The sequence below is a fragment of the Equus asinus genome, chromosome 18 (genome assembly GCF_041296235.1).
Source record: "Equus asinus isolate D_3611 breed Donkey chromosome 18, EquAss-T2T_v2, whole genome shotgun sequence".
In the NCBI taxonomy this organism is placed as follows: domain Eukaryota; kingdom Metazoa; phylum Chordata; class Mammalia; order Perissodactyla; family Equidae; genus Equus; species Equus asinus.
The window spans coordinates 7,995,970-8,019,308 of NC_091807.1; the positions used below are offsets into that span (position 1 = coordinate 7,995,970).

A 23,339-nucleotide genomic window follows, 5' to 3' on the forward strand; every position below is an offset into this window, starting at 1 on the left:
CGATTCTTACAAATTACCTGTTAGTCCCCTTTGCTTCCTTCATAACAGTGATTCAGCCCCTGCTCCTGGGTCAGGCGCCAGCCTAGGACCTGACCTGGGAGCCATTAGCTCAAGGAGACCACTGCCCTGGGAGGAGACAGACGAGAGCAGACAGATGTAGGTGAGTTAGGTGATAAATGTCCCCTTCAGGGTCTGTACAGAGCGCTGCGAGTACCCCAAGAAAGAAAAGCGACCTGGTACTCAGCGGAGGAAATGGTGGCCCTTCAGGGAAGGCTTCCTGAGGAGGGAGGGGCTAAGTTGAAAGCACCCCTTTCCTCTCTGCCCTGATCTTATGTGAAAATCCATCACTGGAATGGTGACTACACAAACTGAAGACGGTGAAGCAGAATGAGGGACACGTTAATTTAGAGTGTGAATGATGACGGAGAAGGCTGAAGAAAGACGTGAAGCCCAGGTCACGGAGCTATTGAAGGGTTTTACAGGAGATTGACAGAGTCAGATCCACAGCATTGATATGTTACTCGACTAAAAACGTGAAAGATAGATTGGAGGGGACGGTCACCTCACACTAAAGGTAGCACTGCAAGATCTTCTGCTGCCGGGATTGTGTAGAATTAGTTTTAAAGTTATAGCTCTAAATGCTTTCTGCACTATTCACATCAGTCAATAAATCGGATAAAGCTCCTGTGGATGAGTTCAAAATCATTTCTTTTAAATAAGATTTTTATGAAGATTATGAGGAAAATAAAGTTGCCATTTTCTAGGGCCATATGAATACTGAGATATCTTTGATTATTAACTTAAATGAAAGAGAGATTCAATTGTTGACTCTGCCTAAGTTATGTAGTAGAAGATAAAAATATCATATTTTTTAGGTAGATTATTTTCATTGCATATTTATATCCAAAATAATCAAATACTTGAATGCTGTTTTTTTTCTATGGATCATATAAGACATGTGCTTCTTTGAATGTGCAAATGTCAGTCACTTTCTGCATTTTATTTCATAACTCAACGATCAGGTACTTGATTTAAGCAGTTTTAAATATATAAGGTAGAAAAGGTGTAAGTCACATTGTGCAGTAACTATCATTTGGAAAGGTTTTCTTTAATTTAAAGTTTTTAAAATGAATAATTTGAGGTTCAATTGAAAAATGCGCTATTTTAAAGAATTCTGTAATATAGCAAAGAAGTATCACCTGATTTATCTTTTATGCAAACATTTTTATACAATTAAGTTGCTTAAAGTAAGTTGTACCCATAGAAGCATAAATTGGGAGTGAAAAAGAATAATAGTATAACTTTTAAAGCATAAACAGTTCATAAATATATTTCAGAAATGTCTACAATACAATAGTTATCGTCTCTTTAAAAATACATTTAGGAGGGGGCAGGCCCCCATGGCCGAGTGGTTAAGTTTGCACGTTCCACTTCAGCAGCCAAGGGTTCACTGGTTCGGATCCTGTGCACGGACCTAGCACCGTCATCAGGCCACGCTGAGGTGGTGTCCCACACAGCAGAGCCAGAGGACTCACAACTAGAATATACAACTATTTCCTAGGGGGCTTTGGGCTGAAGAAGAAAAAAAGAAAAAAAATACATTTAGGAACTCTATCAACAAAGAACTAACTAATAGGCTTACATTATTAACCTTAAAAATATAAATCATCTGTCAGTTTTTATATGGAAATTGTATAGCTTGGGAGAAGCAACCCACAAAGAGCTTTGCAACTTGGTTTGCACACCCTTATGAATGACTGTTAATAAAACAAATGATAGATTTTGAGCTTCACCAACACACACAAAACTACCGTCATTCAGAGTTCCATTTTGAGGTATGCTGAGATAACCATTTTGTGGTGTAATGATGAGATGACAAAAATAAAAGTTTGAAAACTTAGATAATCCACACTTTTTCAATACTTTAATCACATAATACATTATGCTTCAGTATATATGGGTCATGAATTAAAGTTTCATGTTTTATTTGATAACAAATTGATAAGGTGGGTAAGTCAATTTATTATGTAGTTGTTATACTGTTATTTTTATAGGCTCTCCTTTCCACCACACTATTCAGCCTTAATAACACCCTTCCACAAACAGGGAGATATCCAGATATCTTGGATTATTCCAATGTATTATCTATAGCTTAATAAAAAATATTACATTATTTTATGTGGTGAAAAATTTATTCCACATCTTATTATATTCTTTCCTTCCCTTTTTCTTTATTAGAACACAAAAATGCTGTGTACTTAAAAATAATTTTTTAAAGATCAGCTTTTTTTCTGCACAGCTATAGACTTTAAAATAGTAGTATGACATGTCAATTATTATTACATGTCAAACAAATAAACATTTGTAACTGGTACATTTTGAAAAGTCCATTTGTTGACTTTTTAAAAGGCATCTTATTTGTTAAAGCAAGAGTCTTCTGAAAGTTATGTGAACAAATGGAAATCTCTCTCTGTCTTTTAATTGGAGACTTTTAAATCCTGTGTTTGTATGAGCTCTCCTATAAATGAGACCAAATAAATATTAGCAGAATAAAGAATAACAGTCAAAGATGTTCTCTTGCTTACAAAGTTGGAAAGCTTCTATTATAATATTTGTTAGCCATTCCCGGTATTTTTGGAGCCAGACTTTTCTGATGGCTTCTAAGGAGAGCTTGATGGGAATAAAGTCCAGCGGGCAGTGATCACTTGGACCATGTAGGGTCCCTTTATTTTCTTTGAAGAGGTATAACCCGGCAATTCCAGGACTACCCAGTGCAGGCAGCCTGCGCCCTCTGTACCTAGAGCAGAATGTACGCACCCATTTCCAGCAACGTGTCTATCTTCATGGTTTCATAAACATGCCTTATTTATACATTCTCAACGGGGGTGATATCACCCCCAATGGGGGTGGAAATTCATTGTTAAAGGAGGGCAAAAGAAATAACCTTAGATGTTATAATAGTCTGTTGCCCTCCAGAGCTTCACAGCATATAAACAGATATGCAGTAGATCTGTGTTATTTAAATTTCATGAGGTGGAAGCAATTAGGAAAAAAAAGTCTAAAAAAGCTTCTGAGTATGAGTCTGAAGGAGGTTAAGGGTGGGAGGGATAATGACATCTTTGTTGAGAAAAAATTTGGGGTTTCTTTTGGTTGAGAAACATTGTATTATTCGTTGTCACTTCTGGGCTTTCTACTCAAGCGTTGTCCGCTAGATTCTGTTTATTGCAAAGTAGTATCTCAAGGATAATATTTCAGTTCTATGCTTTGATGTGTGGATTCTACTTTTAGGATAGACAGGTAAGAGTTTAGTCCCGGCTCACCCATTGCTATGTAATTAAATGTTCTCCTGTGTAAAATAAAATAGGAATTTTGGCCTCATATTCCTCCTAATAGTGGAATTGATGAGAGCCCTTATTCCCTTGGAAGATATTTCTCAAGTAGCTAAAAATGAACAGATTTTTGAAAGTGAAAAAAACAGTCTTCAATGACCGCCAGCCTACTTCCAACTTAATTCTTTTCTTTGCTTTTTTCTCCTTCCCTTGTCAACATGTGCTGCCCCCGACTAAATGAGGGCAAGAGTTGCCTGAGCAAATATAACATCAAAGGCCAGACAGCTTAAGATAAAGAGCTGAAACTTTTAAATTCTAAATTTCCTTCCTCTAGACACCCATCATTTTTTGAGTAAAAGACAATGAAATCCATTTCATTTTAATAGGTTGACTTTTAGGTCACATGTTTAAATTGGAAAAAGTTACAATATCTCTTTATTATTATGTGCATATCATGAAAAGTATTTTCTTGGTGAAGAACATAATGTAATCATTATTCAAATTAGCATTTAATATATTGAAATCCATTTGTATAAACAATTTTGTTTCTTAAAACTAGTTTCTGTTTATATCACCTTGGGTACACAAAATTCTTGTTTCCATATGAATCAGGAATATTTTTGTGTAAGTGATGTCTTGTTTTGTCTTGGAAATATTAATTGGAAGATGCACATGTAATTATTATGACTTACTGATAGAAAAAACAGAATTTTTTAATTTTAATAATTAGCAGAAAACTTGCTATTTTCTGACCCTTAGTACAAGATATTTTATACCAACCAGTATTTCCTCTGCAACTTGATGATACATGTTAGTGACACTTAAGTTGTTTTATTTTTAAATTATAGTTAAGTAATAAATGTCTCCTTTTATAGTATGGCAAAATAGGCACTATCAACAGTGAGCTTTGGACTGGAGATAGTTCTTTTCACCATGATTTTGCTACACATTTGTTTTAATTATTTTGATAATTAAAATAACTAGGAAAAGAATCTGAGAAAATATCACAATTTTAAAACATTACTTTAAAATGCACATTTTTACAAATGGAAGAAATAGGTTACTAACCTGTGAGGCTAATTACTGTTTTATCTGTTTTCCCTCTACTTTGCCAACCTCATGACGTAGTTCTATGTCCTGAGCCACTTTCTCACGTTCCATTCACCATTCAAACCCTGGCAGGTTTCCTGCTGTCCTCGCCAGAGTTGGGACACTCCAGCTCCCAAGGTCGTCGTTGACCTGCAGAACTCTGCGTCCACCCCCTGAGCTCTCTTGGTCACCTGGTTTGGTTTGACTAGCCTCGTGTTTTCCTTCCCTGCCGTCTTTGTTCCGTCAACGGTACCTCCTGTTTCCTTCAGAGTCTCCTTTTCATTTTGTTTCTCGTATAATGTAATGTACTTATTTTCTCAGGTGTTGTCCTGGGCATCTTTTATTTCTTCCCTACTCTTTCTTCCTCAGGAAGCTCATCTACTTTTAGGCTTTGGCCCTCTCTTTTGACATAGATAATTCCCAAATCAATGTCCCCAACTCCAACCTTCCATTCTAAACTACACACATGAATTTTGAAGCTGCCTGCCTGAGATCTCGCTATGGTGTCTTGCTGGCTCCTCAAAGTCACTGAGACCAAAACTGAAATCATCTTCCCTAAAATTGTGATTCCTTTGTAAAATTATTATAATTATTAGTGTCATCATCTCTATTCCGGTAACCACTGGTTGAACCCTGTGAGTCTATTTCAGTTGCTCTTTTCTTGTCCTTGTTCTTAACATTCATCCAGTAGCCAAGTGATGGCCTCTTTATTCTTCAGATCCTCTTTCTGGTATAAACTCCCACATAATTTCTATGTATATTGCATTTGTTTAAACTTTTAAAGTTTGTTAAGCATTTTTGCCTGCATAATTTCACTCAGTGCAACCAACTTGCAATCCTTTTTTAAAATTTTCATTTTGAGACGGTATAACACTGGTTAAGAATTCAGGTTTGGAGACAGTCTGCCTAGCTTCTGATCTTGGCTGCCTTACTTCCTGGCTGCGTCATCTTTGGCACATTACTTAATCTTTCTGTGCCTCACCTTTGTCATCTGAAAATTGGAGATTATGGTGATACCTATTTTACTGGGCACTTGTAAGAATTAAAATATTTAAGGATGTTAAGAGTTTGGAATGATGCCCTGAATGTATTACGCGTTTGATAAATGTAAGTTCTTACTATATCACGAATAAGAAAAGGTTACACAGCTTGAGGTGACATGTGGTGAATGACAAACTGAGTCCTAAAATTTATGTCTTTTGTATCCACATCTCATGCTTCTCCTGCTGTGTGACATATAATTTTCCTATTTTCTAATTTCTATAAGAGAAATTGTTTATTTACTGAAGACTGGACTAATTCATAGTCAGAAAATTATATGAAAGCATAAAATTGCAATAGAATTTCTAGGTGTAGAGGTTGGTTAGTAGGATTTACCTCCTTAGTGTTTCCACTCTGTGCTCCCACTCTTCCTATAAAGCTTTTTTTAATGGATCCCAGGAATAACGTTAAAGTAAATATGTACATATTCCTGGATGGTAGTTTAGAATGTTTGCTAAGTTATGAATATTTGGATATTCATGAGTCTTGACGTCTGTCACTTGGAATATTGAAAGTGTTTTTTTCCCCCAAATACCTGACACATTTAATGATTCTTTGTAAACTTTCAAGAAGTTTGGGGAAAACTTTGACAAAGTTGTTTTATACATTCATGTGCCAGTTTGTGAGGGGCCCCGAAAGCTGTTGTGCCATAATTCTGGATGCCTATTTTAATTTTCTTTTTAGTGTAATTAGAGTGTCTTGGCTATTTCTTCACACTTTAGGTAAGCTATAGCATTTATTTCTGAATAGCTTTCTTTATATTGTTTAAAATTTAATACATTTCGTTCATCTCAGGTCAACTATTTAAGATATTTCTTCTATGGTAATAGCATATTTCATATTAAGTTGCTCTCTGCACTATACAGATGCTTTCTAACCTGAAGAAAGGAAGTTTACTTAGATATTTGTCATACCCTTAGGTTTCTTTGATACAATTACGTTAAATTCACTTAATTGTATATCTACATGTACAAAACATTTCACTATAAAGTAAGAGGCACAAAACTGGAATGCTGCCCTTCTTCCATAGTCCAGATCAAAGTACTGAAGTAAGCAGTGAACATCTACCATTTGAGTCAGCTCTTTTGAAAGAATCTTCACATAATACTTCTGCTCGTATGTCATTGGACAAACTTAGAGAGCCACAGGGGAGGTTAGGATATGTGTCTTTCCTTGTAAAGCAATTTATCAGCTAAAAAAATTGTTTCTCAGACTGACGGAGAGACATCTTTGACATAGGAGATGATATTTAAGCTGGTTGTCGGAGGATGGACAGGATTTCTGGAGGCGAAAACAGGCCTTCCAAGTCCAGGACTAACTGGAGAGAAGATGTCGAAGCAGGACGCATAGGCCGTGATCATATCACCATGTGTCATCTGGTTTGATTGAAGCAAGGTCTGTGTTTTTGGAGATAAAGTTCAAAGGAGAGCAAAGAAACTTTTCATCCAGGTACAAATGGTAGAGAAAAGCATTTCCAAATGGAATAGTTTAAGTGATGAAATGGTTGGATATGACCAAAGTTAAACATAAGTGCAACGCCTACTAAACTACTAATTGTATTGCTTCATTTCTATCTTCTTTTCTTTACCGAACAGTTTTCCTCATATAGAACTTTATGGAAGTGCAGAGAATGGTGTAGCCACATGAGGATCTGACGGTTTCCCTATGTGGAGGGTGGTGGTCGTGGTTGTTCATGTTGGATCGAACCTCTCTGGGAGATTGGTGAATGATACTTTAAATGCTATTATTTTAAAGACATTAAGATTTGTTTGTGTGATTTTGAACCCTGCCCTTTAACTGCCTTCAAAGCTAGTTGGTAGGCCAATTTATAACCTTGCCATCACATTTTTAAAAATTCAAAATCAGTATTACCCAGAGCAGAGAAGACACCTGAAGCAAGTACAGATACTGAGAACCTTTCTTCTTCTTGAGGGAAGAAGTTCACAGTGTTTCCCAGCAGCCCTCATGCTGCTATGGACATTTTTTCTCATTTCTTTGGCACCAGTGGCCTGAGAGGAAGCGCGAGCTGACAGCAGGGAAGCCGAGCAGGCTAACTAGCTGTGGGCAGGAACGTGGAGCCGTGGAAGCCCATCCAAGGGCAAACTGATACTAGTTCTTTGATTAAGTTATAAGCAGGTAGTTAAGTCTCTACTAGGGGAGTTAGAGAAGAAAGACTGGGGGATACTGGAGCCTAGAAAAGCTGCAGCGGGCTGTGCCTTGAAAGAGCCTTCGATTCTTCCAGAAACAGTTGTCTTGTCTGGGAATGACACCCGGGTTGAATTAAACTGATGTCAGTTATCGAGTACAGAGGGTTTAAGTGGACCTGTTCCTTCCACTCTTATCTGCTCTGGTTATGTGCTTCTCTTTTAAATATCTCTTCTTGGCTCGGAGAGAATAATTGATTAGGTAAGTTTGTTGTTGTTGTTGTTGTTTTGTTTTAAGGAAGTTTGATGTGACCACAAGTAACTAACCTTGACTTGGGGTAGCATATCCTAATTGTAGGCAAATTTTAAGGAAAAAATAACACAATCTGACTCCACCACTAAAATTCTGAGTCTAAACCTAAAGTTACAATAGCCATGAAACCACATGTGTATAATTAATTTTATAATCCACCAATGTATTATTTGTTTTTTCCACTTGTTTTCTACCCCCTAAAAAGATGCGGAGTCTTTGAGTTGGTGCCCTTGTCAAATGCAAAACTTTTACACTTTTTACAAGGCTGGCCATCAACAAAGCATTTTCTAAGACATTTATAAATTACTCGCAAACCATCTGAATTCAGTTAGGATTTTATTGAATGACCTCTTTTTTCCCCACCATCTCTTCCTTGGTGTGGTTTATTCCTTCTCTCCCCCCCTCAACATGTATGCTGGTACTGAGTCCTCCGCCTCATGCAGCATCGAACTGAAGGAATGGTGGAAGTCCTTTGCTGTTGCTGTCAGTTTTCTTAAGAAAATAATCTCTATTTCTTAAAAAATTCTTTTTGCATGAAAATAACACTCATTCTCAATTCTGTCTCATTTTTTTTGTTCCTTGTTTTGCCATGCTTTTATTATTTATTTTAAATCAAAACTATGCCAAAAATGGCATGTACGTCAAGGTGCGTACAGCAACATGAACCATTTGAAATTCTGCCTCCCCTCGGCGTGGCATTCGGAATAGGAAAACACCCAAGGAGATATCCTGGCCCCTGAAGAATAGAGAAGTGAAGTGAGTCATCTGCTCTCTTTTGATTGACATCTTCCCCTCCCTGATGGGTGGCCAGTACTCCTCTTTATCCATCCCCTTTCTGCCCCATAGCACTTTGTGTCTGTTTTTCTTTCTATGGCCCTCATAAAAACCAAATTTGTAATCAGTAAGGAAACGTTTGTTAGACGCTTTCTTTATCTGAGCCCTGTGCTTTAAACTGGGCATTCAAAAAGAGGGGCAGAGCTTTTCACGAGCAATATAGCCTACTAAAGGAAGCAGACATAATTTCCTTTTTTTTTTTTCCTTTCAACACTTATTTAATAAATCCTTGAGTTGTACTGTATGCCTGCTAATACGTTAGGTAGTAGGGCTAATAGGTGGCAGTAAGGCTAATAGGTGAATATGTAGGATTATCTACCCCCAGCCTAATAAAGAGATAGCAAAGCAAAACAACAAACATACGAAAAAATGCACTATTTAGATAACTGCTTTCCCAAGGAAAAAATATCTAAGTGAATGTGGAAGCACAAGCACCAAAGCCTTCTTGCAGGAGTTAAAAAAGGCCTCATGGAGAGTAACCGGCTGCAACATGGAGTAATAACAGCCAGAGTAGCAGAACATGCAAGGCACAGAGGGAGCACAGATCAGTAATAAATATACTTTATTTGTACTCTTGATAGTGGCATTGAAAATACATTCTTACACATCTTTTTATAGCTCTTTCATTATCTTCCCTAATGCCTGTGCATTCATGATAGGTTTCCAGCTAGCGTCATTCAAGTCAAGTACCTAGTGCCAGATACAATGGAAAGAATGCAGACAGACCTAAGTTTGAATAGCAGCCTTGAAACTTTGTAATTCCATAACCTTAGAAACTCATGTTCTTCCTGATCTAGTATCTTACAATGGGAATAATGTCCTTCCCATATTGAAGGGTTTTTATGACTATTGTTTGAAATAACTACTAAGATTACTAAGATTCTAGCATGGAGTCCACGTATATGGAGGGCTCTCAGGAAATTACCATTGCCCTAACTATTCTAATATAATTTTATGACTACTTTGCATTTCATTTATTTAAAGTGTTCTTCCGTTTCCTTGATTTAAATAAAAGCATTAAGAGATATATAATTACTCTTCAGTATTATAATGCTAATTCTTTAGCATTTCAAGTAAGACTGGTCTATGCCTACATTTATTCTACCCCATCTGTATGTAATACAAAGTTAATCTGACTTTGTACTTGTAGGCATTGATAGTTCAGAGTGTTTTCTGTTGTATTTTGACAACCTTGCTATCAAAACACTTGACCTGAGCATTTACTTCATCCACTATCCTGCGCCTTATTGGTGGGAACTTACCACCCAAAGCAATTCTAATCATGTAGACAAGTAAAGCGACTGATGGGTTTGGCCATGGTCCAAGCATCGTTCATGTTGAAAATTGTTTTCCAAAGTACCCAGAGCTCATTTGGCTATTGCCTCAACACTTTTTATGCACAATTGATCAGAGGGAAAGCTGGGGAGAGCGGAGCAGAATGAGGGTATGGACCAGCCTTGCTACTATAGCTGTAACCTTCAGCACCATTCCTGGCCCCTTTCAGATTTCTTGGCATCAGGGGCATGGAGATTAGTCACTATGGTATTATTAGATGGATGGAGCAAGAGAGATGTAGCGTTCGACTCAGGCCACCATCCCCTTTATCCAGGGAACGAAGGACTGGAATTTATTTGTTTTACTGAAAATATTAGTGCATAAATTTGTTATAGGTATTTTTAGGAAACCTAATAGATTACTAGTAAGTTAGTATACTAATAGTCGACTCCTTTTTTAGAGTCTTAGGATAGAGTACATATATATATATACCATAAAACACCTCAGAGTTTAAAATTTATGAATACAAAGCTTACACACAGTTAAGAATGACCATTCTCTCTCACGTATTTAATTAAATCCTACCTGTCAGAATATCCTAGAATAAGCAAACAAAGAAAAATAAAGTCTTTATTACTCATGGTGCAGTTTTCAGTTCTTTGGCTTTCACTCAAACGTCGCTGTGCTTGCTCTCTCCGTTCATCAGTGTCCTCTCTGGTTACTACTGGCTTATGGTACTTCCTGTTGTTGTTAACTCACCTCACCAGCCCTTCTCCCATTGACCATTGTTTCCTCTAGGAAGCCCTCCTTCCCTGGGTCCGTCTCATCTCCTGCCCCCCATGGTTTTCCTCCCCCTGCTCTGGCCGTTCCTCCTCAGGCTTCTTTCCAGCTCCTCCTCCTCTGCCCCCCTCACCCTGTGAGTGTTCCTCAGGCATTGTCCTGTTGGACTCTCTTCTCTGCAGCTCTTACCTACTCCCTTGGGGTCATCTACCCTGTACATTTCTAAAAGCCATATGCGAGCCTGGTATGCAAAGACGTGTCTTGTTTCTTAACATCAAAGATGCTTTTCTAGAATTCCAAGATGGAGTTGGTAAAACTGCTTCCTCCTCCTCCCTGTATGCTGACGTCATTTCCGGCCTGTCCTCCCTAAGGTGCTGTGCTGCCATTTGCTCTTTTTGAGGGGGTAGAGGAGGGAGGGGATTTGCTGGCATTCTGTCTTTTCCTCCCTTACTACTTGTTTTAACTCTTACTGACTGATTCTTTCAGCCTTTCTTTGAGCCCTCTCTCTTACCCACTCATTAAGGAAATATATCTGTTTATAGCTGTTTAATTCTGTTTGTCTCTCCTATTAGATCGTAGGCTCTATGAGGACAGGGATCCTGCTGATGTGCATTAAGCATGTTATCTGCTACACAGGGTACATTTCAATAGTTTTTAACTTATAATCTTGTGTTATAGTTAGCGTACGACCAGTAGAGTGAGGCATGGGGCTGAGAATATAATCGTTGACTTGTACCTTTTAAAGGAGGCGTGTAATGAGGGAGCCTGCACGGGAGAATCCAGAGACCAAAGCATTTGATTTTAAGATCCTCTTCAGTACAGTTCGGAGGAGTGGGCGTTAAAGTTTTGTTTTTTAATGTTCTCACGAGGACTGTACCATATCCAGTCATGCCCTGCAAATGATGTTTTGGTTAATGACGAACCACATATGCGACAGTGGTCCCATAAGATTAGTACGGCATAGCCTAGGTGTGTAGCAGGCTGTACCCTCTAGGTTTGTGTAAGCACACTCTATGATGTTCACACAAGGACGAAATCGCCTGATGATGCATTTCTGAAAACATGTCTCCGTCATTAAGCGACACGACTTATACATATGCACATATACACACACATATATATTTATACACATATATATGTGTGTTTAAACTGTGTATGGATACACTTGATATCAACAAAGAGTTACCTAAAATCCACAGTGTGGAGGCTGTGACGGACTTTAACGGTGAAGCCCCAGCAGCGCTGGTCAGTTTTGTTCTGCTTGCCTCAGCTGGCATGCCACCCTTTATCTCATCTTCCGGATCTGATTGTTAACATTCTGCTTCTGTGCCTCAAAAGAGATGGTGTTAGACCTTTAGCAATTGTAGAGGGAAACATCCACCCTTAGCAAATATTTCGGGAGTCCCTGTTGTAGGTATAGTACACTGGAATGTGCTATGGAGAATGAAAAAGAAACATTAGACGTGGCCCCTGTCCAGAGCCGTATTGATTAGTATCAAAGGTGGGACAGGGGAGTGGAGAGCAAGTTTATTTTTCTGAAAAGGGAAATCACAGGCCCTGATGTGCAAAAATATTTTATGCTGTGCCCCACCCTTTGGTGACTTGAGTACTCACTGAAGGACTTGAGGAAGACCAAATCATTTAATTTTAAAATAAATGCTTAACTTTTAAGAGTTAGGCTTCAGTACAGAGAGTACAGAGGAATTAGAGCTGAAGTGTTTTATATTCTCTTTAGGACTTGTATATGTGTATATGTATATGTAACCTTGATATCAACAAAGAGTTATATAACATCCACAGCATGGAGGCTGTGATAGCCTGTAATTAATTCCTAGGTAAAATTAGTATGCATTTCAGTTTGGAGAAACAAAACACACAAACTTGCTAATCAAAATGTTCAGCTAACGGAGCTGCTGCTTTTTCATTAGTTGTTATTGTCTCGAATTTCATCACCGTACCAGCTGGCTTCTTGTCAATTTATAGTTTGGACCTTTCCATCAAACAGCAAAAAATTAATTACAGGAAAAGAAATCCCAATAGGAATTTTGCACTTAGAGGTTTTTCACAATTAACCAGACATGAATGGTGCCGTTCACAGAGGAAATGGAAAGGGAGGAAGAAACTTAGTAGAATTTTCTGGAATCATTAATTAACTATAGCAGTGTTAGTCACTTGCTTCCCTGTTTTTGTTTTAAAGTTGCTTAGCCAAAGCTTTCAGCCTGCTCATTTCTGGAAACACCCAGTTCTGTTAGTATATTGAATGCAGTGAATCATGGCATGCACTGTGAATTTTCCTGCAAAATATCCCAAGTGACAGCTCAAGAATTGCTCTCCTGCCTTCACTGAGAAATGAGTAACATTCTATGTCTGACATTAGTGGTCATAATCATAATTAATGAGCAGAAAGATCGTGCTTTGATGCTTGCTGCCAGGTTACTTATACTGCATATTTTGGACTCAAAAGTATTGCTCTCAAGTGTCACAGTCCTTGCCTCTGTGCACTACAGTTAGTTTAAATGTGACTTTTCTAAGCCTCTTATCTGTTGAATAAACCAGCCAAACGTTTTAAAAATACTTCCCTCAATTTATGCTTCTACCTTTTCTTTTTTTTTGTATAGCTTAGAAACCCTTACTTGTGACCCATTCTTCTAGTTCCTAACATTCTAAATGGGCGAGTGGTTCTTACCCTTTTCAAGACTCAGACGCCTAGAGAATGTGAAGAAAACCTTTCTCTCCTCAGAAAAGTGCAGAGATGAACACACATACACCGTTTTGCATAAAATATCAGGGAATCCTGATAGGAATGTGTGAACCCCAGGTTACAAATGCCTGTTGCATTCATTGAGGAATATATACATATATTATGTATGCACGTATACAAAACATGTATTTATATATAATTTAGAAATATAGGCACACTTTTTTTATTTGGTTAAATTAAAATGCTGATTCAGATCATGTGTTTCCTATTCCATCAAGTTATCTGTACTAAGACAAATCAATTACCTTCTTTGCTATCACCTGAATAAATTTAGATTTCTTATCCATCTTTATATACAGCAGCCCTTAGTTATAAGCTTATTTGGGCGGCCATATGTCACTGTATGTCTCAAGTGCTGCCACATTTCCTAAGTAATTTGTAGACCATAGCTGAGAAGAACATTCTTAACTTCTTTTAATGATAGTATTTTTCTTCGTTAGGTTTGTGAGCTGTGAACTGGTATAAGATACTAACAGGCGTTTTCCAGTTTTCTCTGTTCGGTCTGAGAATGGTTCACTATTATTCCAAGGTCACTTTGAAAGTCTTTCTGTGATTTGCTTCCATTTATTTTATGCTTGTGTTTACAGTTTTGAACGAAATATGAAATTTAATGTTGCGTTTGTCTACATTAAACTTAATTTGCCCCTTGTCAGCTTATTTACAAGAGAGAGAACATTCAAAAGCCACCCAGTAGAATGTTTTGTCTGCAATCACTCATGTAATTTTTCTATTTCTTTGTTTTATGCAGCTTTCTATATCTTTCACTTTAAAAAGAAGCCTCTCCAGGAAGAGATTCTCAGAAAATTTAAATTAGTCGGTAATAGAGATTAATAAATGATTCTCTAATAGGAAAGAGTCTTCATCATATCTTGAAAATTTTTTTTAAGTAGCTCTTTTTTCTAACTTAGAAATTCAATTTCATATTCCATATTATGTAAGTATGCTTGCTCAGATGTTCTTTAAAGTAATGACTCTATACTTACAAATAGTAAATGAAGTAAAGATTAAAAGGTATAAAAAATCCCAAATAGGATTATGATACCAAACATTTTTCCTCCTTTCATCTTTGTCTTATATTTTTCTAAGTACTTAATTTGACCTCTTGTAATGAATTTTCTTATTAATAACTTTTTACATATGTTATTGAAAAGATGAATGTTTAAAATTGATGTATCTTAAACTTGAGTGGTGAAAAATACTTTTAAAGTAGATTATTAAACATATGCATTAAAGAATATAATTTGTGTGTTGAACATTATTTTCAGGAACAGTTTGCTAACCTGTGCTTTTAAATAATTAGCAAAGTTCAAAACTTGGAAAATGTTTTCTCTTAAAGTCATGTCTGCTTTTTACCTTCTGAGCAGCTATTGTACTTACTCAGCTTGTGTTAGAGAAATATCAGACAAGTGTACAGAGATACATTTATAAGACTCATCATTTTTTATACTACTAAAATGTTAGAAAAAGCCAAAATAACTAAGGTAGGAGGAGAATGGTTAAATGAACTTGCATCATATGCACATAGTGGAATAGCATCATGGAGAGGTGTACTTCTTGACATGGAAAGTGCTTATATTAAAATTCAAAACAGCATATAAGTCTGTCTTTGTTCAAAAAGAAGATGTAGGTGGGTAAGTGATAAACAGATGAATGAATGTCTATATGGATATAGATAGAAATCTAGAGATGTAGATATATAGCTATAGCTATAGATATAAATGAAAATAAATAAAATCTTTACCGAAAGGGAAACAGTGGTGTCTGAGTCCACTGGACTGCTAACGAAATACCACAGACCTGGTAGCTTATAAACAACAGAAATTTATTTCTCATGGTTTCTGGAGGCTGGAAGTCCGAGATCAGGGTGGCAGGATGGTTGAATGAGGGCCCTCTTCTGGTTCTTAGACTTCTGGTTGTGTCCTCACGTAGTGGAAGGGGAGTCTTATAAGAGCAACAGTCCCATTCATAAGGGCTCCACCCTCATGACCAAGCCCTACCTCGTCATACCATTGCATTGAGGAGTAGGATTGCAGTATATGAATTTGGGGCGATACTAACATTCAGACCATAGCAGGTGGTTATTTAGTAAGATTTCAGATATTGTGTGTGTATTTAATTGTAATTTTAAAAAGCAATGTATCTATCAGTATGTTACTTGTATATTAAAAATAATAACTAAAAGAAAAATATAACACTAATAATAGTAGATAATATTTATTGAGCTGTATATTGTCTGTCTTGTACTCTTCTAAATAATTTTCATGCCTTTCCTCATTTAATTGTAATAGTGCTACTCTTTAATCCTTATTTATGCTGTAGATTATAAGGGTGTGAATTTTCATGCTAGACTGTAAGAAATAAATGATGATAATGTAATTTCACGTGGGATTGGTTTTGAGTGGCGTCTCTGAATCCTTGAGGCTGCGTCCTGTGAGAGTGCATGTGTGTTTCTGGGGAGCAGGCACTTAGCTTTTATTTTTTTTATTTTTTATTTTTTTAAAGATTTTATTTTTTTCCTTTTTCTCCCCAAAGCCCCCCGGTACATAGTTGTGTATTCTTCGTTGTGGGTTCTTCTAGTTGTGGCATGTGGGACGCTGCCTCAGCGTGGTCTGATGAGCAGTGCCATGTCCGCGCCCAGGATTCGAACTAACGAAACACTGGGCCGCCTGCAGCGGAGCGCGCGAACCTAACCACTCGGCCACGGGGCCAGCCCCAGGCACTTAGCTTTTAACCAGATTATGAGATAGGTCAATGCTGCCCCCAATAGTTTTGGTCAAAAACACCGTTCAGTTCTGTACTGATGAAAACCGTACTTCCAAGGAGGGACATTAAGAGAGAAGCTAAACTATACAGTGGAGAAGAATGTGTTTTCGCCTCATTAGTCTACCTGAGGAAAAGACGGCAAGCAACAGGAATTGTCACCTGAAGTAACGTTTTCAAGAATGCTGAGGGGCCGGCCCCGTGGTTGAGTTCACGTGCTCTGCTACGGCAGCCCAGGGTTTCTCTGGTTCGGATCCTGGGAGCTGACATGGCACCACTCACCAGGCCACGTTGAGGTGGCGTCCCACATACTACAACTAGAGGGACCCGCAACTAAAATATACAGCTATATACTGGGGCGATTTGGGGAGAAACAGCAGAAAGGAAAAAAAAAAGGCTGAGAAGAAGTTAGGGGATGAGGAGATCCTCGAGTGCCAGTAGTGTTCCAGCCAGAGCTGAGCTCTAGTTTTAGAAGGTTCCTAAAATGTTAATTTTAAGTGGAATGTAATTAATTATATCCTATATATACTATAAAAATACATACTATATATATAGCCAAATATATATACAGCATATAGCATATATATACTATAGTATGTATGTAATCTGTAGTTAATATGTGTGTGTGTGTGTAAAATAACCCCTGAGAGCTTGTTCAGAGTTTTTGCAGGATGAACATGTAGGAATAATGAAGGAAGAGAGCAGAGAGGGAGCTCCTAACACAGCAACCTGACTTACTCTATCAATCTGGATGTCTTGTAGCAAAATTATTTTCACATTCAGTCCTGCATTTTAAGATGTAAAATAGCAGATAATTCAAAGGACATTAATACTTGGCTTAGGGAAATGTGTTTGTCTGATTAAATATGTGAATAAATGAGTCTGTGTAGAATTTCTGCACTTAAGGAAAGGAATAACGTCGCACCATGAAACCTAAGTGAAGAGGAGCTGAAGAGCTGCTTTTCCTGTCCCTTGCGTCTGCTGCAGGGTGGGGCTGCTCAGTTCCCTCCTCAGAATCATGGGCACCAGAAATTCTAGCTTTATTATAACTTTCATCTATTGCCCTTTATGTCATTCCTTCCTGGAAAATGTCAGTAATGAGTGGAAATGTGTCACATAAAAGCTGCTAGGCATTGAAAGCTTGCAGGTTCCAGACCCCGTACCAAGAGCTCACTGACCTCCTTCCAATCTTCTAAGTGGCCTCGCTGGAATTAAAACCCAAGTCTTGCTGACTTGGAAATCTGTGTTCCTGGGCATCATCTTGTATAACTGTCCTTAGACATAAAGAACTCTCCAGTCTCTGCGCTGTTATTCTTCAGGGTGTGGCTTTCGCCCACCTCTTTTCAGAATGTTACAGGGAGGCTGATGACAATGTAGATTCCTGCCTGGGACTCACCCCAAGGTAACCAATCAGAATCGCTGGAGGATGAACATTTTTAACAAGCTTTCTTGGAATCTCGATGCTTCCTCGGAGCATGCTGTGGATTGAAAAGCACAGCTCCATACTCATTTCTATACCAGAGGGTGAGAGCGTACCAAGTTCTTTTTTTTTCTGGTAGCGTTTGACACTGGCCACCCTCCTTCAAACTCTTCTTAGCTTTCTGTATTTGCTTCTGATGTCCCTCTTTGTCTGCTGACAGTTCCTCCTCAGTCTTCTCTCATCGGCCTTCTTTCTGCCTGCAGTTCCTGGAGATGCTGCCCGTGGCCCTTTTTCCTCCTGTGGCTGTAACTACAATCCCTCACTGAGTCCTTACAAATTACTCTTGGTCCTCACCCCCAATTCTCTCCTGAATTTCAGTACTTTATTTTTATCACTGTTACTCTAAATCCATGGATGCTGGCATATCATTCAGGTCTTAAATTTAGCATGCCAAAGAATGAACTCATTATCTCCTCCCCATACACATTCTGTCAGTTCTGTCACCGTTTTCCCCAAGCTCACTTAGTGCTGGCACTGCTCCGTCTCCTGAGCTCGAAACTTCAAAATTGCATTCACACTTCCCCTTTCCTCCCAACCTCCATTCAGCAGGCAGCCATCAAGTCCCATTTTTCCACCCCAGAAAGGCCATTTGAATTGATCTTTCTTTTCTCCATTCCTGCTGCATCTCATCTTCTCTTCCCTTAGACTTTGGGTTCCATACAGCTCTCCTACCGTTCAGCTGTCCCCAGTATCCAGTCTCTTCTCCACGCTGTACCAGAGACGTGTTAATAACACGTTTGAACTTTTCATTCCCTACTTAGAAATAGCCTTTGGTTCCCTGCTGTCTGGATTCTAAGGTCCAGATTCTACGAGGCCTTTCCTAACCTCACCTCCGCCTGCCTGCCGCACCTCTTCTCACCACAAGCCCTACTTTATGATTACACCTAACTCCTCAGTGCGTCTCACTTTCTCACTCCACTGCATCAGCATGTCATCCCAGTAGCTGGAATCTCTGTCCACATACGAGAGGCTGGTCCTTCTTTGCACTGTGTTTCCGTGGTATTTACTCCAGACCAATACCGTGGAGAAGCAATTAAGAGTCAGAGTGCTGAACCAGACTGTCTGGGGTCATAGGCCCCGCTACTTAATAACTCTCTGTGCCTCAGTTTCCTTACCTGTAAATTTGCATCATAGTATTACCTACTTCAGGTTTGTTGAAGGTAGAAAGAGTTAATCTATATGCATTTGCCTGGCACATAGCAAGCAGACATTAAGCATTTGCCGCTGCCTCTACTGTGATAATCACGATGGCACTGATGTGGCAGTCTCCCCCAGAAAAGGCTGAAGGAGGTGTTTATTCCTGGAGGCAATGCCGAGGTCCATGGCTATACCAAAATAAAAGTGTTTTGCCTATAGGAAGCCTGGATCCAGTTTGTAGGCTGCTCTACTTTAGCTCCCTCATGCTGTTTCTAGTCTCTCTTAAGGTCGCCACTAGATGAAATCCCGTTAGTACCTGGACATGTAGTTTCCCCTCGGCTGGCGGTACCTTCATTATGGGTAAAGAACATGCTTCACTACAATTCTGGAGGCGCATCATTTTGCCAGTTGAGTGGATGATGGAACAGGCTATGCCGTGGCTGCACCATGGACTGATATGAATCAGGCTCGAGACCCAGGCAGGACTCCAAAGTGTAGCAGAGGGAGGTCCCTTGTCACTTTAAGGCATTTCATAGTAAATAAAGGCCCACAGAGTCAGAAATCTGGTTCCCTCCTCTGTCACATAGCAGGCGACATTATAAAAAATATTATTTAGATGGAAATATTAGAATTTAGCAAAATGTTTGCAGACGTTTTGATTTTTATGACACTACTATAGACATATTTGTTTGGCTGTTATTTTTATTTTGATGACTGTGGTCCTGAAAAGTTAAATATAAATTGCAGCGCTTCTTAGCAGAGTTTACCGTTTGAAGCAACTCCACGATAAATCACTTTGAATTACATCCTAGCTTATTAGTTTTTATTTATTGGAATATTAATTTACTCATTTCTTTAAAATAGGATCCTCCTGTATTGGCTACTACCAATACACCTGTATTGGTACTTTCTAATTCAAAAGAGAAATTTGTAGCTTAGAAAATTAGTGTTAAAGTGGTAAATGAAAGTAAATTTTGGAAAGTAGCATGTAACTTTTAGAAGAAAAAAAGAAGCTGTAAAGGAGAAATCCAACTTGGGGAAAACAATAAGAGCCAATCTATTAGATGACTAATACTTAAATTTTATTTTCAGAATGAAGAATATGTATGTATTATTATTTTTATTTTCAAGTGTATTGGGTTTCTGGTTCTCATCATTATAATGAGAAATAATATTTAAGTGGATTCCCAACCAAGTGTCCCAGCTATACACACACACCCCCACGCAGACACAACTTGAAATTAAAGATGCACATCTAATGGTAACACATAGATCTGAGAAAGAAATAGGGAAAATGAATAATGAGAGTGATGACTTGGGTCTCTGTAGCACTTGAAGTTTAAAATGTACTTGCCTAATGTGATGAGATAGAAAGAACTTCATTAAAACTTTTGCATTTTAATCAGAAGAACTGAATTTTAGTGGTTGCTTTCCATTTATTCTCTGTGTGAGGCTGGGCAAATCTCTTAACTGCCCAGAGCTTTGGAGTTCTCATCTATGAAATGGATATAATACAGAGTCCCTCTGAGGTTGAAAAAATAATGTACACCACAAAGCCTTTGGAAATTGTAAAGCAATGTACAGATTTCGGAGATTGCGGAAATAGAGATCTCGGAAATTACTCAGAGACTTCAGAGATTATTTCGGAGATGGAGCAAGGATGACAGAGATAACTGTTCTCAGTTTGTGCCTGAGGGAATGAGGCATGCAATAGGGGAGAAACGTGTCCAGGCTGAAACCGGACCTGGATCCAGACGTGGGCAGTACTCTTTGTGTTAGACTGTGCCGTTTCTGACCCAGGTTTGTACATCATTTACAGGGCACAGCTGTAGTAAATTGTAACCTAAATTGGATTTTAAGGGCTTCAAAACATATAATTATTGAGTTATCTTAGTAAGCAATGTGAATATTACTGAGTGGGAGGTATATTTGTTTTTAATGCAGGTAATGAATTTGGGCATCCGGAATGGCTAGACTTCCCAAGAAAGGGGAATAATGAGAGCTACCATTATGCCAGAAGGCAGTTTCATTTAACTGATGATGACCTTCTTCGCTACAAGTTCCTAAATAACTTTGACAGGGATATGAATAAATTGGAAGAAAGATGTGGTTGGCTTTCTGCTCCCCAGGTAAGCTCTTTCCTCTGAATGTTATGTTTTAGTCACCAATGTTGTACATGCTTCGAATGGCAATCCACGTAAATCCATATGCAGATCTTTTAAACATCACTTTATTATTCAGCGTGTGGTACCCTGTGACACACTTCAGGTTGTCAAAACATGTCGCTGAAGTCTCCCCAATAGATAATGAACATCTTAAACATAATGCCCTGCTTACTTTCCTGGTTAGCTTGTTGTTGTTGTTTAAATTTAGTAATTTTTGTTTCATTTGGTTAAAATAAATGACAAAAAGCTCTGCATGGAATCCATTTTGAAAATTGCTGTGGAAACATCTTAATTGTTTTGACTGTTTTTCTTTATATAAATAATTATGCTGTCATAAAGAAACGACTTTGACAACATGTAGATTTCTTTGTTCCTTTCTTTCCTTCCTTTACTGGTCTCTAACTTGTCATTTCAATAGATGCCATTATACCTGCATGCTGTTTTGTATTTTTCATGAGCCTGACTCTCCTCTGGAATTAACGTGTCCATTTTCAATAAGTTTTAGAAAATGTAATTAACAGGTGCAAATTTTATACAGGCTTCTTTTTTTCCTCTTGCAAAAATTAGCATATAGTATGTGTTACTTCTAATCCATTTGCTTTTTACTGGTGTTGTTTGAAATTACTGTTGATGTGTTTTTACTTTTCTGTCTCTGATTTTTTTTTTTTAATGGTTGAACAAAGGTGCTTATATATTCAGTAAGATTGGCTACATGACACGAATGCCCTAATCACATTTATTAGTAATGCTATTTCCAGGAGAGGGAGCAAAACGATGCTCCTTTTCAATAGGGACAGTGTTGAATACCAAAAGGCGTGCTGTTTACGCCGGAGCCGTGGTTCACATTTCAAAATTACCAAGACTGGTGATGCTGATGTGCATGTAAATGAGTCCTCTCAACGCTGGGCCTGGCAGAGGGTGGTGCCCAACAGCAGAGGCTCCTCACCCCCACTATAAAACATGGTGTACCAAATAAGAGAGCTTGTGGATGGTACCTTGTCTTTTCAGACCTTCTCTTTGATTAGGCATATGTATATATATGGTAAAAGACTTTAAGTTGCCCTTGTACCTGACGAAGTTGTGCAACTATGTAAAGTTTTTAAGATAACTACAACTTCAGAACTCTCATATGATAACAATGTTACATTATATTTTGAATAGTAATTTTATGTACCTTACCTCGTTAATCTGGGGACTAAAAGAAAAGTCTTAAAGAATATTCGCTTATAAGTACATAAACATACACGCAAACACTTTGTCTGTAGCCACAGGTACCATGTTTTTACTTAAAACCTAAGCCACAACACTAGTGCTTTGTGCTTAGTTTGAAGTTGGCAAGTGGCTGGTGAGATTTTGATACTCTTTTAGCAGTTTTTGAGCCTGTTCTTGGCTTAGAGTTTGATATGGCAGAATTGCAACATATTCAAAAATGTAACGTGCTGGCATTTTCATTTTTGGCTTAATAACTAACAAGGCTATTAATAAACAAAAACAACTTTTTTGTAAATAATTTACTTCTAACAGCAATATATTATATTTAAATATAATATATGTGTTAATTCTTGCAGGCATTTGTGAGTGAAAAGCATGAAGGCAATAAGGTCATCGCTTTTGAGAGAGCAGCTCTTCTTTTTATTTTCAACTTCCATCCAAGCAAGAGCTACACCAATTACAGAGTCGGAACGACATTGCCCGGGAAATATCCTTTTTGTTGCCAATGAGTGTGACTGTCTGCATTCAACTTTTTATTCCATCATAGAGCCTAAGAAAGACTAATGCTGGTGTCGTGACAGTAGCTCTCAGTTTCTTCATCTCAAAAATGAGGGACTTGAAATAGTTGGTTGATAAATCTTTGCTCAGCTCGCTTATACTGAATTCATCCTAAACTTCATTCTGGCTCTAAAAAGTAGGATTCTGAACATTTTTTAAATAATATTTTGATCCAATATGCAATACAGGAGATTATTGCAGTTTTTCTTTACGAAACTATTTTGTAAGTCGCGTCTGAGAATTGTCTCCTTTCCCCTCCGCACTGAGAGGGCAGACAGTAGCTGTAAAGATAGTTTCCTTCCTTTTTCTCTCTCCTGTCTCCTAAAATGCAGGACACAGCTCACTTTTGTAGGCCTGAATTGGTCAGAAATCATGGCAGGGAAGGTAGAAGCAAAGGAAATAGCAGGGAGAATGTTTTTGATGTTCTCTACACAGTCATGTGCTGCAAAATGACATTTCAG

General features: G+C 38.1%; 1 protein-coding gene across 1 annotated transcript in view; it reads left to right on the forward strand.

Moving 5' to 3' along the window:
- The window catches only part of GBE1 (1,4-alpha-glucan branching enzyme 1), a 265,131-nt gene that overhangs the window by 211,330 nt on the left and 30,462 nt on the right, over window positions 1-23,339 (forward strand). The window contains exons 13-14 of the mRNA XM_070488680.1: window positions 20,888-21,072; window positions 22,677-22,807. Of these exons, the coding sequence (XP_070344781.1) occupies window positions 20,888-21,072; window positions 22,677-22,807 (316 nt within the window). The remainder of the gene's footprint in view (window positions 1-20,887; window positions 21,073-22,676; window positions 22,808-23,339) is intronic.